This window comes from Mirounga leonina, unplaced genomic scaffold, assembly GCF_011800145.1.
Source record: "Mirounga leonina isolate KUSES-001 unplaced genomic scaffold, KU_Mleo_1.0 Mir_176, whole genome shotgun sequence".
Lineage (NCBI taxonomy): Eukaryota > Metazoa > Chordata > Mammalia > Carnivora > Phocidae > Mirounga > Mirounga leonina.
Genome location: NW_023270454.1, coordinates 59,966,250 through 59,982,017, shown reverse-complemented (window position 1 = coordinate 59,982,017; position 15,768 = coordinate 59,966,250). Strand labels below are relative to the sequence as shown.

At 43.3% G+C, this 15,768-nt stretch overlaps 1 protein-coding gene across 3 annotated transcripts in view; it reads right to left on the bottom strand.

Moving 5' to 3' along the window:
* The window catches only part of TRPC3 (transient receptor potential cation channel subfamily C member 3), a 73,211-nt gene extending 63,665 nt beyond the window's left edge, over nt 1-9,546 (bottom strand). For 2 of the 3 annotated variants that reach the window (XM_035023221.1, XM_035023223.1), the window contains exon 1: nt 9,331-9,546. In XM_035023221.1, the coding sequence (XP_034879112.1) occupies nt 9,331-9,545 (215 nt within the window). In that variant the 5' untranslated portion in view covers nt 9,546. Of the gene's footprint in view, nt 1-7,088; nt 7,113-9,330 lie in introns of all 3 variants that reach the window. The other variant, XM_035023222.1, reaches the window with a different exon arrangement.
* Between the last annotated feature and the right edge of the window lie 6,222 nt (nt 9,547-15,768).

The following is a 15,768-nucleotide window of genomic DNA, read 5'->3' as shown; positions in this document are numbered from 1 at the left end:
AGCCAACTACTCAATTCATGTAGCAAGCTGGCAAACAGAGTAATAACACCATCAATGTGGGCCAAAGCAATGAGAATAACACCCAAGTTGTTTTGACGAAGCTGTTCACCCCCCTGAAGAAAGTGAATGTGCCAACCGGCCAGGATCCAGTCTGTCATTCTGTGAAGGGCAAGAAGAGCAGAAGGAGCCACAGAAGAGAAGTAGTGCGAAAAAGCACAGAGGAGGGGGGGAAAGCATTAGAGAGCAACGGCCATGTTACAGTGTCCGGGGTGGTGATAACTGGAAGTGATGATAAGGGTGGGAAGCAGCAGGCACTGACAAAGGACAAGAAAGTCAGAGATGAAAAATCAAAAAGTAGACAAACCTCATAGTCCCCCTGGCAAGCAGGCAGCTGTCAGTCAACGTGGCTGCCTCTGGAGACACCTGACATCTATACCATATGGCTTTCGTGTGAGTGGGCTCGCAGGGAGGGAGGGTGTCTCACAAACAGCCTCAATGGAGCATCAAAAACACATGTTTTGAAAATCTCTTAATATATGTATTTGGAGAGGGGAAGAAGTGGAGTGGGGGACACTCTGAACTTCAGTACATCCCCTAAGGGCATCAGTATGGAAGACTAGAGGAAGGCAGCCCAATCTATTCAACTCTTTGGTGAATAGGGTACAGGGCTACAGGGAGTCCCATGTCCCACACCGCCTAGTGCTGAGCTCACATCTCCTGACACCACAAACAGCTCAATAACACATTGTCTCAATAGCAACCAAACCAACAAGATAAGGAGCTCCATTTAAGAAACAGGAAAGCAGGGGCGCCTGGGTGGCTCAGTCATTCGTTAAGCGTCTGCCTTCGGCTCAGGTCATGATCCCAGGGTCCTGGGATTGAGCCCCGCATTGGGCTCCCTGCTCTGCGGGAAGCCTGCTTCTCTCTCTCCCGCTCCCTCTGCTTGTGTTCCCTCTCTTGCTGTGTCTCTCTCTGTCAAATACATAAATAAAATCTTTATAAAAAAAAAAAACAGGAAAGCATAGCTTTCATTTCTAAAGATTCTCATCCCACCAAAAAAAAAAAAAAAAAAATTAATCGGTAGAGATTCCAGCACTTACAAGTCTGGAGAGAGATCTGGGTCTCCACAGTAATTAATTTCCTGACAGTTTCTGTTAGCCTGTGCTATATTCAGAATCCTCTAGGTATGAGTTTAATAAATCTATTAGACAATGCTAATTTGGGTATATACCCTAATCGCCAAGTCAGAGAAAAGAGGCTGTTGTATATTTAAGGAGGAAAGCTCCGGTCTTCTCCCTTCATCACTTTCTTTGTCATCCCTCTCATGAAAGCTCTTTGCCAGACCCCTCAGCAGCCACAACCAGAAAAGCAAAAAGGCCACTTAACAATGTGTTCCTTCTTCCACTGGGAACAGAGGTGAAGACCCCTAATCATTGCCTGTATGGCATGATAATACTTCTTAAACGCATGTACTTTCTAGAACTTAGATGTTTCTGCTTTCAGGAACTGTATTTTGTGTATAACTCGGTTAAACTGACTGTTGCATTGCTTTTTTTTTTTTTAATATTTTATTTATTTAACAGAGAGAGAGAGCACAAGCAGGGGGAGTAAGAGAGGGAGAAGCAGGCTCCCCACTGAGCAGGGAGCCGGATGAGGGACTCAATCCCAGGACCCTGGGATCATGACCTGAGCTGAAGGCAGATGCTTAACTGACTGAGCCACCCAGGTGCCCCTGCATTGCTTTCAATTGCCTGCTTTTATGCTTGGCTCTTCAAAGATAATGTAACATCCTTAATAGCAGAGACCGCCTCCCTTTATCTCTATACACCTGGCTTTCAGTATATGGCTGATGCATATCTATCTGCTGGAGCCATGCTTGCACAGATGCATGAGTGCTTAAACCACAAGACTGAAGACCCAGAGATCAGACAATTTTCCCCTCCAGATTAAAGAAAACTTTTGGTCACATATGATAATGTGTGGAAGTAGAGGTGGAGGGGAATTCGAATAATTCTTCTATAAAAGTCATGAATAATATAAATTAATAATCAGAAGTTAAAGTAATGTAAACAATTATTCTTCTTTCAAAGCAGATTTCTGCTTAATCACATTTAATTCTTAGTTACACCACAAAAAGTATCTGATGAATTCCACATCTCTTGATTTTGATATTAAAGTGACGTTTGGGGGCGCCTGGGTGGCTCAGTCGTTAGGCGTCTGTCTTCGGCTCTGGTCATGATCCCAGGGTCCTGGGATCGAGCCCCACGTTGGGCTCTCTGCTCAGCGGGAAGCCTGTTTCTCCCTCTCCCACTCCCCCTGCTTGTGTTCCCTCTCTCGCTGTGTCTTTATTTATTTGACAAATAATAAAAAAAAAACTTTAGATAAAAAAAAGTGACGTTTATCAGGATAATATGGGGATAAATCAGGGTGCCTGGGAGGCTGAGTTGGTTAAGCGACTGCCTTCGGCTCAGGTCATGATCCTGGAGTCCCAGGATTGAGTCCTGCATCGGGATCCCTGCTCAACGGGGAGTTTCCTTCTCCCTCTGAACCTCCCCATCTCAAGCTCTCTCTCTCATTCTCTCTCTCTCAAATAAATGAATAAAATCTTTAAAAAAAATACAGGGATAAAAAAAAAATACAGGGATAAGTCTTAGAATTAATAAGCTCTAATAATGAAGCTTATCTTCAAAAATAAACTCTTTCACAATACTTTCTAAAACTAATGTTTATTATTTCAGGAATATTAAGTGACAATGAAATTAGAAGTCAAATATGAATTCAATCTGTAAGTGAACAAGAATTGAGATAAACTTAATAATAGGGGGAGACAAACCATGAGAGATGATGGACTCTGAAAAACAAACTGAGGGTTCTAGAAGGGAGGGGGGTGGAGGATGGGTTAGCCTGGTGATGGGTATTAAAGCGGGCACGTTCTGCATGGAGCACTGGGTGTTATGCACAAACAATGAATCATGGAACACTACATCAAAAACTAATGATGTAATGTATGGTGATTAACATAACAATAAAAAAATTTTTAAAAAAGAACCATAAAGAAAAAAAAATAAACGCAATAATAAAATCAAAAAGTTCTACTGACCCAAGAGAAATTCATATTTGGTTACTTAAATATATTAGATGATATTATATATATTAATATTTTATATAATATACATATAAACTTATTATATATATATCCATATACACTTTTAATATTATTAGAAGCAAAGGGATCTGGTTTTCTATCACTATCATCTACATCCTAAGTCAAAAGTCTTAAGTTTTTAGATGCTTGCTCCTGTCTCGTCACCCTGCAACATACTTTTCAACAGAATCCATATGCATCAGGACTACTTGACAAAATATATTTAGAAATGCAAAACTGGTGTAGAATATTAGCATCATCATGCTCTTTCCTTAACAGGTCATATACTTGTGGACATTTAAATCTCATTTTTTAAAAGATCTAAGACCAAATCCGTACTGTCACCTATTATTTAAATACTGCAAAAGGAGGGAAGTTTACTTTTTAATGAGGGATTTCTTTTGACTAGGTAACTGTAGACAGACACCCCTGGCCTAGATGCTAAATTAAAGACAAAACACTGTAACAATCCTAATTATTCTCATAAAGTCACTGCTGAGCCCCTTATGCCAAGTGTGAAGTTGGTCCCCCCATAGTTCACAACTCCAGATCTTCTATCTGGGGCCAGACTTCTACGTGCTCACCCTGCCCAGGCCACTAATCAGGCTCTCCTGCCAGACTTATCCCGTGTGATGTTGAGGGCAGGGTTGAAAAAGAAGATTGCTGGTCAAGATAAGAGCCTCCCTCCTCAGAAGACTGCTCAGCAGCCATTCACTGTTCCTTAAGCATGCTCCTTGAGGGGACAATCTCAATCCTGAGCCATGAAGTTTAAAGCATTCCTTCCTACCAAGAGCCTAGGAACCCAGTAAAAACAGGTTTCTTCATCCTGTTACATTTCCCATGGTGTTTTATTGCTTACTGTCAACTGCGGTAAGGGGGTTTATGGGATATTGTAGGCAAAGCCAAAGCTCAATGGTTAAGAATACTGGGGGTGGGGGGGAGAAGGAAAGAGAGGAAGAAAGAGAGAGAGAGAGAGAGAGAAGAGAGGACTGACATTTGCTATCCCAGGCCAGTAATGAAAAATCCCTAAAATTCTAACCCCATCATCAGATGATGCCCCAGTCTTGCTCCAGGATCCTCTCACCACTTTGATATTAAGAAAAGAGAAAACCATAACAGACATTTGGCAGGGGGTCACTTATGTTTTGAGATATTCTTTTCTTTTTGTTTCCATTCTTAGTCCTCCCACTTAGCTTACAAACTTTCTCAAGTTGATCGGCCATCAGCAGTCAAATTGAAATGATGAATTAATTGGATCTCATAAATGAATTAATACTAATTAGTAGTGTCCTGTGTTATTCCTCCCAAGAGTAAATGCACTTTTAAATTTCTTTGAGGAAGAGAGAAAAGCTGAACCGAAAGGAGGCCACGGTGTGAACAGCAGAGCCCTAAGAGCCTAGAGATTTCACATGACTTGGGGCTGCTGTGAATTAGAGGTCAAACTTCAGAATCAGTTTATCAATTTGTAAAAGAAGAGACTGGACTAGATGAAATCCTTTGCAACTCAAACATTCTATTTTTTTCCCCCCAAAATATTCTATAGTAGTTAGATTTAGGAAGTGTGGTACTAAGATGACTTTAGGTGGAGGAGTTCAAATGACCCTCGTATCACACTGTATAAGCTTACCATCTACTCCATTCACCCAATAAGATCAGTCATAAATAAGAATATTCTTCCTTCTGCAATCTTAGCCTGTTAATAATATAGTCTTCATTGGGGCTTAAATGAACACCTAAAACATAATCGTAGGGATATTTGGTTTCAAGACAATGGGATAAAGGCCTTTCTTACCCTTTCTCCTCTCCAAAATTATCTCCCCTAAACAGCAAGGAAAACAGAGAAAAGTAACACAGATTTTGTCTTCCATGAAACAGAAGACATTTGTCATATCTGTAACTACACAATATGTGAAGTTGGAAGACAGGTAAATGATTTAGTGGAGATAAGGAAGGTCCAACCAGAGTGCCAGAGTGTCTATAACAAGAAGCAATTTGATCCACCTTGCTCAATGCCAGAAAAGGCCCAGAAATTGAAGGCAAAAGAAATCCCAGAAAGTAGAGATGAGGCAAGAGCCCAAAATAAGGGAATTGGCTGAAAGTCTGTATAAAGATCAGGTAGAACTCTTTCCCCAGATCTCTACCCCACTGACTGATACCCTCACCCCTATAAGCAAGATAGGGTATGAAATCTCCAGAGAAATAGAAACAGAGATACTCTGGTTGTGAGGGTACCAGACCCAAGAGAGGGCAGGCACTAAGAACGGGGGATCCCTTCCCAGTTCCAGCATGAAATATTATATAAACACAAATTACTGCTTTTGTTATGACACATTTTTGGCAGTACTACCTCTGAAGAAAAACTAAACAGAATCTTCCTTTCTAGAAGTCTTTCTCTTTTAAAGATAACACTGCTGAGAAATCTAATGATTATGTGCACCTACGTTAATATAAGGATTGATTCTTCTTTCTAAAAGTAGACTCATAAGTTTCTCTCTTGATTTATCAAGTATTTGCCAACTATGGGTCAATTCTTCTCTTTTCTTGAAACTGGTCTTTCTAGGCAGCTTTGCCTTAGTACCCACCTGCTCCTTCATCTGGCTACCCTTTCTCTCTACCCTCTAAACAACAAAAATCCTTCAGAAAAGGGAATCTAGAGCTCTCTTTGTCTCTTTACACTCTTTCTTTGGGTAATACCATATACTCACATGACTCAGCAACTAGCCCCATCAGCCAGTAGATTCTCAAATTCTCCCAAGCTTTAAACTTGCATTTCCCTCTTCCTGCTTCACACCTCTAATCGGAATTATCTGAAAAATCAGATCCTCCTCTTTGTCCTTTCCTTTTCAACGACATCGATGATCTCAGTTATCTAGGCCAAAATTGCCAAGTCATCTCTGACCCTGCTTTCTTTCTCTCTCGCACGTGCTTTTTTTTTTTTTTTTTAAGATTTTATTTACTTGAGATAGAGAGAGAAAGAGAGACAGAGAAAGAGAGAGAGAGCGCACATAAGGGGGGCAGGGGCAGAGGGAGAGGGAGAAGCAGGTTCCCCGCTGAGCAAGGAGATTGCAATGGGGCTTGATCCCAGGAACCTGGGATCATGACCTGAGCAAAAGGCAGACACTTAGCTTAATCGCTTCATTGACTGAGCCCCTCAGGCACCCCTCTGCTTTCTCTTTAAACCCCTCATGGGCAGTTAGTTGCATATTCCATGATCCTATCTGTGTATTCTGTCTTCCAACCTCTTCCCTTTCCATCCCACCAGTACTACACTATTACAAATCCTAATCTCAGCCAGAATGGCTATAGTAGCCCCCTAATTTATTTATTGACATTCTCTCAATTGCCACTTCAATCCATCCTGCTCTCAGACTGGCTTTGATCAAATTGCTGCTGCTCTGTAACCATCAATGGCTCCCTATTGTCTCCTTCTGGCAAGATCCTCCCTATTAATGCCCCAAACCAATACATCCAGCTAAATCTCACTGCTCCTACACATACTCTATGTTCCAATGAAACTCAATTAACGTTCCCCAGACATGCCTAACATTTTTGGGGGAAGGGCTTCAATTAATGTCCCACTCTGTCTCTGTCTCCTTTCCTATCTTTTAGAGCCATAAATGTTTCCTTCATTTCTCCATGACCTTACATAGTCCGTCGCTCCTTTACACTTGATCCTTCATAGCTCCTTCCTTGTATGTTTTTATGGTACTTATTTTACTCTAATTTATAGCATAATAGCTCATGCCCAGTTTCATTTCCACCTCTCCCTCATGAGATTTTAAACTTCTTGAGTGCAGAAAAGTTGTCATACTCATCTTTGGGGCTTGCTGTACTTAACTTGCACTTGGCACATGCAAATGCTTTAAGAAATGTCTTTGAATCAAAACTCATGAGAACTGCCTTCAGATGCCTTTTTGGAGTTTTATCAGATATATTTAATAACTAAAAACTTCGAGAATGAGGTAATCTTGCCAGTGACAGACTACTTGGTCCTAGGTTTGCAAACAATTGGGAAAAAGAAAGTCTTGGTTTGAATCAATGGTTGAATCAAGAGTTCTATCAAAGGATATTTTTAAAAAGTCTTGTTAGTGATACAGCAGATGACATTCTTTCTCCTAAGTCAGTCTGTTTAAAATTCCCAAATGGAATACTGGAGCACGGAGCAGTGAAATGAGCAACAGGATAACCTTGAGGAATCTTTTTGGTAAAAGTGGGATTCTATCTTCAGCATCCTGACTAAATTTTAAGTCCAGCTATTCTCTTCTGACTACTGAAAATGACCCTGGGGCTTTGAGAGACTGGTTATCCTGCTCCAATTCCATCCTAGGCTTGTTGTGTTCACTTTCTGAGCTTTTAAACTGTGGCCATATTCTACTTGAAGGAGGAATAAAGAGCTGATTTTTTTCTACAGATATCAAACTAGTGCCCAACGTTAGCAAATGACAGGACTCAAACATGAAGAGATCGCTGCCCTACCACCCGAAGAAACATTTATTAATGTTTGTCTCCTTAAGATGACTGGATCTTCTCAAGCGCTTTACAAAGTAAATATACTAAGACATTTACTTGTTGAATTATGTAAAGTCAGAAAATAGAAAAAAAATGTTCTCTTCTATTAGCAGGTAGACAAGTTTACGATAGAATTTGCCTTAGTATTTTGTGTAATTGACCTCAAACTCCAAAAGGCAAAGTGAGTAATCTCTGCTCCACCCTATTTTCTCAGATAAGAGGGCAGTGGTGTCCTATTTAGTGTGGATTGAAGGGAACAGAAAAAAAAAATTAAATAATCAAGAAACTGAACTGGGTTATAAAAACCAAATTGGCAAAAGGAAAAATAGACAATGTCTTAAAATCTTAGGGAGGCTGGGAAGCGAGCTGGCATGCTTTAATCCCTAAGGTATACCTTCCTTCCATTTCCTGGGCCATTTCCACTCCAGGCTAACCACATCAGGATGCGTCGCTCATTTTAATTCAGAACCCTTCCCTAGGCGATCTACTCCTAGCGGCTGATTTCTGGTTTTTTATAAGCAAATCTGGAAGGGCCAGGCGTGGTCTCTGAGCCCGCAGAGCTATGCGAGATTAGGTCCGTCTACAGGTCGCCGCAGAAGCCTGGGACCAGGATGTGGCAGCTCTAGGGCAGCAGGGGGCGCTGCATAACCTCCGTCCCTTCACAGAGAACCACTCCACCCCGCCCAGACGGTTAGTGCCGCCCGCCACGTCTGACCCCAAGTTCTCTACCTAGGTCTGTGCGTTTTTCCTAAAAAAGTCTGTAAACCCCGTGGCACGCCCAAGGTATGTGACAAGAAAAATAGCATGCACCCTTTAAAACTAAGCGCTCTCTTTTAATCCTCGCTATGTCTCGCAGCTGCTAAGGCTGACTCCGAGATCTGGAAATTGAGAAAAGTTGCTCTTTCTCACACACTACAGTGCCGACCTCTACCTTCCTTTAAAAAGAAAGCAGCTGCTGACCCTGAGCCGCCTGGGAACTACAGCCAAAGTTACCACGAAACAGTTCCCGCGGCTGCCTCGCGCCCACTCTCCCCTGGGGATTTGGCTTCAGTTTGCCCCCAACTGTGAATGGACTATGGAGAAACGAGGCGACTGGGCAAACTTATACCCACACTCCGTATCACACACCTTCCCTTCCCTTCTCCCCACTCCCCTGCCCCGGCTTGGGGCCGCCGGGAGCGCCGCGGGGGCCACGCACGTCCCCAGGGTAGTTCCACGCTGGGGAGCGGGGGAGGAGGCCGAAGTTCGAGGGCGCGCCTGGGTCTAGGCACACCTTGCCATTCTTTGACTTCCTCGGGTAAGCTCGGGGTTCATTTGCCGAGGGCTCCCAGCCCATGGGGCAGTAGTGTGCGTGTAGGAGAGACGTGTCTGCTTGCTGCAAAGCGAGTCTGGCGTCCGTTGTGTCCGTCCGCGGGGCCGTTCCTTGCGCTTGAACCGGGACACAGCCCCAGCCACGCCTTCAGCGGCCCCCAAGTCCCTGCACAAAGCAGAACCAAGGGGACGAGCTCCCGGTCGAGGTGTGCATCCCCAAGTCGCCCCGAATAGAACTGCCTTGCCGTGCCGGGAGGCGTCTGGGGGTCCCTGGCACGTGGCGGGGCGTCCCGGAGCGCGCCATTCTGCCCCCCGCCCGGCGCTGCCCTCCCGACGCGCGGGCCGCGGACCGGCGGGGTACTCACCTGTCCAGCCCGGGGGAGGAGGGCGGCGGGCAGAAGCCGTGCGGTTCCCGCTGTGAGGGCGCCAAGCGCTGCTCGAGCCCCCCGTTGACGCCCCTCCAGCCCCGCCGGCGGCGCTGCGGCTCCGCGCCTTCGTCCTCGCCCTCCTCTTCCTCCTCCTCCGGCGCGGGGAAGGTCACCCTCGCTTGCTCCTTGCACTTCCTGACCTTGGTGGACATCGCGCCCGCCGCGCTCCGAGCGTGGGGATGCCGGCCTCCGCCGCCGCCGGGTCTGCCGGCGGCGCCCCTTCCGCACCGCCCGCCGCTCCGGCAGCTCCGGGCAGCCCCGGGCGGGAAGGCAGGAGGAGAGAACGGCGCGGCCCGACACCTAGCAGTTAGAGGCGGGAACCAAAGCCGAGTCGCCGCCGCCGCCCACCACGAAACCGTGGGAGCAGCCGCCGCGGCTGTGGCTGCGAGGAGGAAGCCCGGGGCCGAGTGGCGCGCTCGTGCTGGGAAAGGCTCTCCGCCCGGCGGCGGCGGCGGCGCCGAAGGCTCCCCGGTGCCCGGCTCCTGTCTCCGACAGCATCACTTGCTAGGACACTACCGTTACTCAGGCTGAAGGACAGAGAGGGAGGGAGCGGGGGCGGGGGAGGGAGAGAAGGGGGAGAATCAATTCCTTATCAGACAGAGCGAGCTGGAGAGGAAATCAGACCAGCAGGTAGGGAGTGAGGAATCAGAGAAACTTCTCTCCGTATTCTCCCATTTCTCTGCCGGAGCGGCTAGAGCCCCTTTCCATTTCCAGATACAAGTTTCCCAAGGAAGGGGAAAGGAAGTCGTCTGGCTTGCTAATTTTTCTGAAGTCGTATTTACCCAGTTCGACTCCAGATTTGTTTCAACAAGCATCACTTGTTCGTTGTGTTACTCTAAGACTTAGTTGAAACTACGGAGGTTTAAGTACATTTCCTTGAGTGCCTTTGTACCCCAAGAACGGTAATGTTTGAACGTGCATTGTGCTTCAGTTTTTTTTTAATAAGTCTCAAAACCATCTAACAAGATTTATATACATTCCAATAAATATTTTCCAGCAAAATTTAAAGTCTCCTTTTTAAAACTTCAATAATAATAAATAAATAAGGCTTTTTTTTTTTTCATCTTAAAAGTCAAAAGCCATACTGGAATTTTAGTCAAAAGGAGTCTTAAGGATCAAAGAATTTATCCCTTTTTTTTTAGAAATAAGAAAACTGAGGCCTAGAAAGAGGACGTAAACTAGTCATGGAAGGCAGCTAGTGAGAAAACTCAGATTAGACTGAGGTGAGTGTATTTTCCAAGGCTTTCAATTGCCTCAAATATGCAGTTTTCAATCAAGTCCAGCTTGGAAGAGTCACAGAAATACCAGACATGCTATGATGAGATGAAATAAGATACTCATCTTTTTTTTTTTTTTTAAAGATTTTACTTATTTATTTGACAGAGAGAGACACAGCGAGAGAGGGAACACAAGCAGGGGGAGTGGGAGAGGGAGAAGCAGGCTTCCCGGGGAGCAGGGAGCCCGATGCGGGGCTCGATCCCAGGACCCTGGGATCATGACCTGAGCTGAAGGCAGTCGCTTAACCAACTGAGCCACCCAGGCGCCCCAAGATACTCATCTTTTAACTGTATCCAATTATACTGTATTTTTTCAGGGAGCAGTTCTTCCTGAAATTAAATAAAACACAAGTAAGGAAATGTAGTAGCTAGCTCTTTTGAATTCAGTTCTTAAAAAGTAAATAAAATATTGTGTGTTTTATTAAGGTGGTAACAAATCTGATGTTTTTGTTTTGTTTTGTTTTAAAGATTTTATTTATTTCTTTGACAGAGAGAGACACAGCGAGAGAGGGAACACAAGCAGGGGGAGTGGGAGAGGGAGAAGCAGGCTCCCCGCAGAGCAGGGAGCCTGATGCAGGACTCGATCCCAGGACCCTGGGATCATGACCTGAGCTGAAGGCAGTCGCTTAACCACCTGAGCCACCCAGGCGCCCAACAAATCTGATGTTTAAGGAAACGATATTTATTTGTACATCTGACAGAAAATACAAGTAAATACCGTCTAGTGCTTTACACTTGGAAGCACCTTTTCCATATTAGCACATGCAGAAATAGAAGTGTTAAAATCTTCACAATATACATTTCTAGACCCCTTCAATTCCATCTCTGAAATATCTCTAAAGGAAGACTGCTCTTTGTACCCCAATACCGCTGCCTCAGTTCAGGCTCCCATCAACCTCTCTGCTTTCTGTCTTTATGCAGCCTACCTCTCCCCATACCATTTCATTTTCCACGCTATTAAGCCAGACCATACTCAAAGCAAGTCTGATCGTGACTTTTCTCTATAAAAATCTTTGGTGGCTTTCCACTGCTTTCAGGATAAGATCCAAATTTGGCATGCCCAGCCCTTAGTGGTCTGACCTTATTTCTTCACTCTGTCCTCCCATCCTCCCTCATACACATCCTAACTCCAGTTACCCTGAACTTTTCGCTCATTACCTGACAATCTAGACACTTTCTCATTTCACTGCCTTTGTCTGCGGTACTCCTGTCACTGAAATGTCTCTCTTCCCCTGTCCACCCAGCACACTTCTACTTTTTCCTAAAGACTTAGATTGGATGTGGCTTCCAATCTGCTCCCCTTTCTATATCTCAGTGAAGTTCTCATGGCCATTGGTCCTTACCCATGGCACTCTGTGCATACCACAATCTTACTGGTCACATCATATTGAAATTAACTCTTTCTGTACCTGTGTCCTCTTTAGACTGAATTCCTTTGAGGATGGTCTGGGGTCTTATTTACTTTGAGCCACTTGGGAGCTTATCTTTTTGTTTTTGCCATTTAGCTCAGTACATGATGTGCTGGAGAAGCTCAACAAATATTTGTTGAATTAATTTATGAAGTCTACAACTTCTTTATAATTATGTTAAGTTCATGAACTGCTTTTTTTTAAAGATTTTATTTATGAGAGAAAGAGTGCACAAGAGAGCATGAGTGGGAGAGAGGGGCAAAAGGAGAGGGAGAAGCAGACTCCCTGCAGAGTAGAGAGCCCGAGTACTCAGGGCTGGATCCCAGGGCCCTGGGACCGTGACCTGAGCTGAAGGCAGACACTTAACTGACTGAGACACCCAGGCGCCCCTTGAACTGCTCTTATTAGGCTCTGGATAAAAGCACTTTGGGAATGCTGGTGTCACCAGGGTTTACTCTTATACACTGTATTAGTTTTGCTAGGGCTGCCATAACAAAGTATCACAGAGTGGATGAAAAACAGAAATTCATTTTCTGACAATTCTGGGGGCTAGAAGTCTGAGATCAAGATGTTGGCAGGGTTGTTTTCCCCTGACAGATTGTAGATGATCGTCTTCTCTTCTATCTTCACGTGGTCTTCCTTCTGTGTCTGTGTCCTCATCTCTTATAAGGATGTCAGTCATTTGGGTTAGGGCCTATGACCTCATTTTTACTTAATTACCTCTTTAAAGACTCTATCTACTAATAGACATCCTGAGGTATTGGGGAGTATGACTTCAACATATAAATTTGCCGGGGGAGGGGTGGTGGGGAGGAAGGGGCCAGCGTAATTCAGTTCATAACATAAACTAACTCTCCTGGTCTGAGGGAAGTCTCTTCCCAGAGTCCGCTAACATTTTTATTCTTAAGACGTATGCCCCTGAGATTGATGAAAACCCAGAGGAGAGGAAATCTGAAAGAAAGTAGGTTCTTGAAGATAGGAAATATGTTCTTCCCTGGCATAAGCCAGCTTTATCTTATGTCCTTCTTTTGTAAAAGAGGATCTATCACTGCATGTATGTTGTTAGTTATCTGTGTATTCATTAAATGAGTGTTCGCCTAACATACATTCAAAATCCATTATTCCTTTGGGGGAAAAATCATTATTCAATATTCAGAAAATCCAACTGTTGAGGAAGATTATTTTCAAGAAGAGGTGGCCACTGAGGCATAAGTAAAGCATAAATTTTATGCTAGGTCCAAATAAAATAAAACTAATTTTTTAACCTGATAGCAGAAAATGGTCTCCAAATTTCCTCCTAAATCTCTAAGAAAATGCTGTGTCTTGTTTAAAATCCATTTCACACACTATGGAATGCCCCTGTTCTCTTTCTGTGCCTCTTTCTCTCCCTTGCCCACTCTCTCCCTTTCTCCAGGTCTGTCTGTAACACACCTAATAAGAAGACACTATGAGCAGTAATTCTTGCACCCCAGGATGAAGGTTAGCAATTTTCTCAAGGGAGCAAGAGCATGGGAACAGGTATAATGTTCCAAATAGTGCACTTTTTTTTTTTCTTCTTAAGAATAGAGGTTCTCTTATAAATGAATTTTGCTTTGCTCTTTTAAAAAACTAGATTTTATTTTTTAGAGCAGTTTTAAGTTGGCAGAACAATTAATTAGAAGGTACAGAGATTTCCCATATACCCTATGCATATATGCGTAGCCTCCCCCATTATCAATATCCCCCACCAAAGTGGCACATTTGTTAAAACTGATGAAGCTACACTGACACATCGTTATCACCCAGAGTCTATAGTTTTCATTGGAGTTCACTTTTGGAGTTGTACATTCTGTGGGTTTGGACAAATTTAAAACTATCCGCCTTATGGAGGAGTTTCACTGCCCTAAAAATATTCTGGGCTCTGCCTATTCATCTCTCCTCCCTCCTAACCCCTGGCAACCACTGATCTTTTTATTGTCTCTATAGTTTTGCCTTTTCCAGAATGTCATAGAGTTGGAATCATACAGTATATAGCCTTTTCAGATTGCCTTCTTTCACTTAGTAAGATGCGTTTCGGTTTCCTTCATGTCGTTGAATAGCTTGAGAACTCATTTCTTTTTAGCACTGAATAATATTCCAATGTCTGGATGTACCACAGTTTCTTTATCTACTTACCTAGAACTCTTGGTTGTTTCCAAGTTTGGGCAATTATAAATAAAGTTGTTATGAATATCCATATGCAGGTTTTTGTGGGGACAGACATTTTCAACTCCTTTGGTAGATACCAAGGAGCATGCTTGCTAGATCATATGGTAAAAAGACGTCCAAACTGTCTTCCAAAATGGCTGTATTATTTTGCTTTCTCACCTGCATGAATGAGAATTCCTATTGCTCCACATCCTCGCCAGCATTAAATGTTGTCAGTATGCTGGATTTTGGCCATTCCAAAAGGCATGTAGTGGCATCTCATTGTTTCAATTTACGTTTCCCTAACAACATATGATATTGAGCACCTTTTCATATGCTTATTTGCCATCTGTATATCTTCTTCGATGAGGTGTCTGTTAAGATCTTTAGCCCATTTTTAATCTGGTTGTTTGTTTTCTTATTGTTGAGTTTTAAGGCTTTGTGTATTTTGAATAACACTCCTTAATCAGATGTGTCTTTTGTAATTATTTTCTCCCAGTCTGTGGCTTGTCTTCTCATTCTTTTGATTCTTTGCTTTTTAAAGTAAACTCAAGTCATTAATTTTCTTAGTAAGTGGGGGAACTGCTGCCTATAAGAACAATTGAACCTAAAAAAGGAGTATCCCTGAACTTACAGTGTGACAGTTAATACTCTATTGCCTTTTGCACCGAATTTACAGTGTCCTATTAACCATAGGTCACCAATGCTCATAGGTCTTTTCTAGCCTTTTAGAGGTTTCAGGTACTTTCTTACCTTAAAACACCCATTTGAAAATTTCTTCACAAGTTTGGAAGTCAAAATGTACTTTATCACAGAAAGAAGTTGTAAGTGATGGTTACATTTCCTGGGCAGCTCACAAATGCCTAATTAGCTTAAACTAGATTCAGTGTCGGTATTACCTCCCCCTACACTGGGCCAGAGGCCTGGAATCAAACCCCACCTCAGCTGCTCACTGGTTCTGTGACATTGGGGTGGGTAGATATACACTCTGTAAGATATAATCATAATGCCTATTTCATAGGGTTTTTATAAAGATGCTCATTGTTAATTGCACTTAAAACTGCCTGGCTGTGTATGAATTAGCTACTATTAGTTCACTATTGTGGGCTACAGAACTAATGATGGAAATATGAAGTCTGGGTCCTAAAGCAAGGACCTACCTTGTCTGATTTAGATGCATTTACTAAATTGCATAACTGTTGACTTCCTTGTCTATCTCCCACACGGGACTGTAATGTCTTATCTGACCTTGTCACACCAGTGTAAACATAAAACTGGACGCATAGCAAGGGTTCAATAGTTGATAACTAGTAATATTAGCAGTGGCAGTTGCCACAACAGATACTCAATAAATATTTATGGAAAGAGGATCCAGGGGCGAGGAGAAGGAGGAAGAGCATGTTCTTCCTCTGCTTTGGGCACAGTGCCAACTTCAAGTAAAATCAGAATAGGTGCAATTTCTCTTGGATATCTCCCTAGTCTTTCTCTACTCTTTCTCTCACATCTTTTCCCACCTTATAGTG